The sequence below is a fragment of the Crocuta crocuta genome, unplaced genomic scaffold (genome assembly GCF_008692635.1).
Source record: "Crocuta crocuta isolate KB4526 unplaced genomic scaffold, BGI_CrCroc_1.0 scaffold32, whole genome shotgun sequence".
Lineage (NCBI taxonomy): Eukaryota > Metazoa > Chordata > Mammalia > Carnivora > Hyaenidae > Crocuta > Crocuta crocuta.
This window is the reverse complement of record NW_027529424.1, coordinates 9,003,430-9,004,049: the sequence shown is the minus strand read 5'-3', so window position 1 is coordinate 9,004,049 and position 620 is coordinate 9,003,430. Positions and strand designations below refer to the sequence as shown.

At 69.0% G+C, this 620-nt stretch overlaps 1 protein-coding gene across 1 annotated transcript in view; it reads left to right on the top strand.

Annotated features, from left to right (window-relative positions):
- PFKFB3 (6-phosphofructo-2-kinase/fructose-2,6-biphosphatase 3) overlaps nucleotides 1-620 on the top strand; it is a 31,981-nt gene that overhangs the window by 21,239 nt on the left and 10,122 nt on the right. The window contains exons 9-10 of the mRNA XM_077758539.1: nucleotides 177-323; nucleotides 463-567. Coding sequence (XP_077614665.1) covers nucleotides 177-323; nucleotides 463-567 — 252 coding nt within the window. The remainder of the gene's footprint in view (nucleotides 1-176; nucleotides 324-462; nucleotides 568-620) is intronic.

Below are 620 nucleotides of genomic sequence, written 5' to 3'. Positions count from 1 at the left end.
GAGGCGGGAGGCGTGGGGGGGAGGGGGAGGGGAGGGTCTCTGTGAGGAGGCTGTGCCTGCAGGGGCTGCTCCTTGACAGCAGAGTCACATCCCGACGCGGAGCAGGACTGGTCCGCCGCTGCTTCCCCAGGAGGGGCCGCAGCGCGAGTCAGGCCGTGTCCCCTCGTCCCTCGCAGTTTGCCAACGCCCTGAGCAAGTTTGTGGAGGAGCAGAACTTGAAGGACCTCCGGGTGTGGACCAGCCAGCTGAAGAGCACCATCCAGACGGCGGAAGCCCTGCGTCTGCCCTACGAGCAGTGGAAGGCGCTCAACGAGATCGATGCCGTGAGTGCCCGGGCCCGGCCTTGGCCGTGGGGCTGGGGAGCGGGAGGGCACCGAGGTCTCTCCCCGCGAAACGAGAGGCCTCGCAGACCCGCGCGTGCCGGGGTGAGCGGCTCGAGGTGACCCCTGGGTGTCCCACCAGGGGGTCTGTGAGGAGATGACCTACGAGGAGATCAAGGACACGTACCCTGAGGAGTACGCTCTGCGAGAGCAGGACAAGTACTACTACCGCTACCCCACCGGGGAGGTACGTGCGCCCCCCGCCCGCTCGGAGCCACCGCGTGTGCCGCGCGCGGGCCC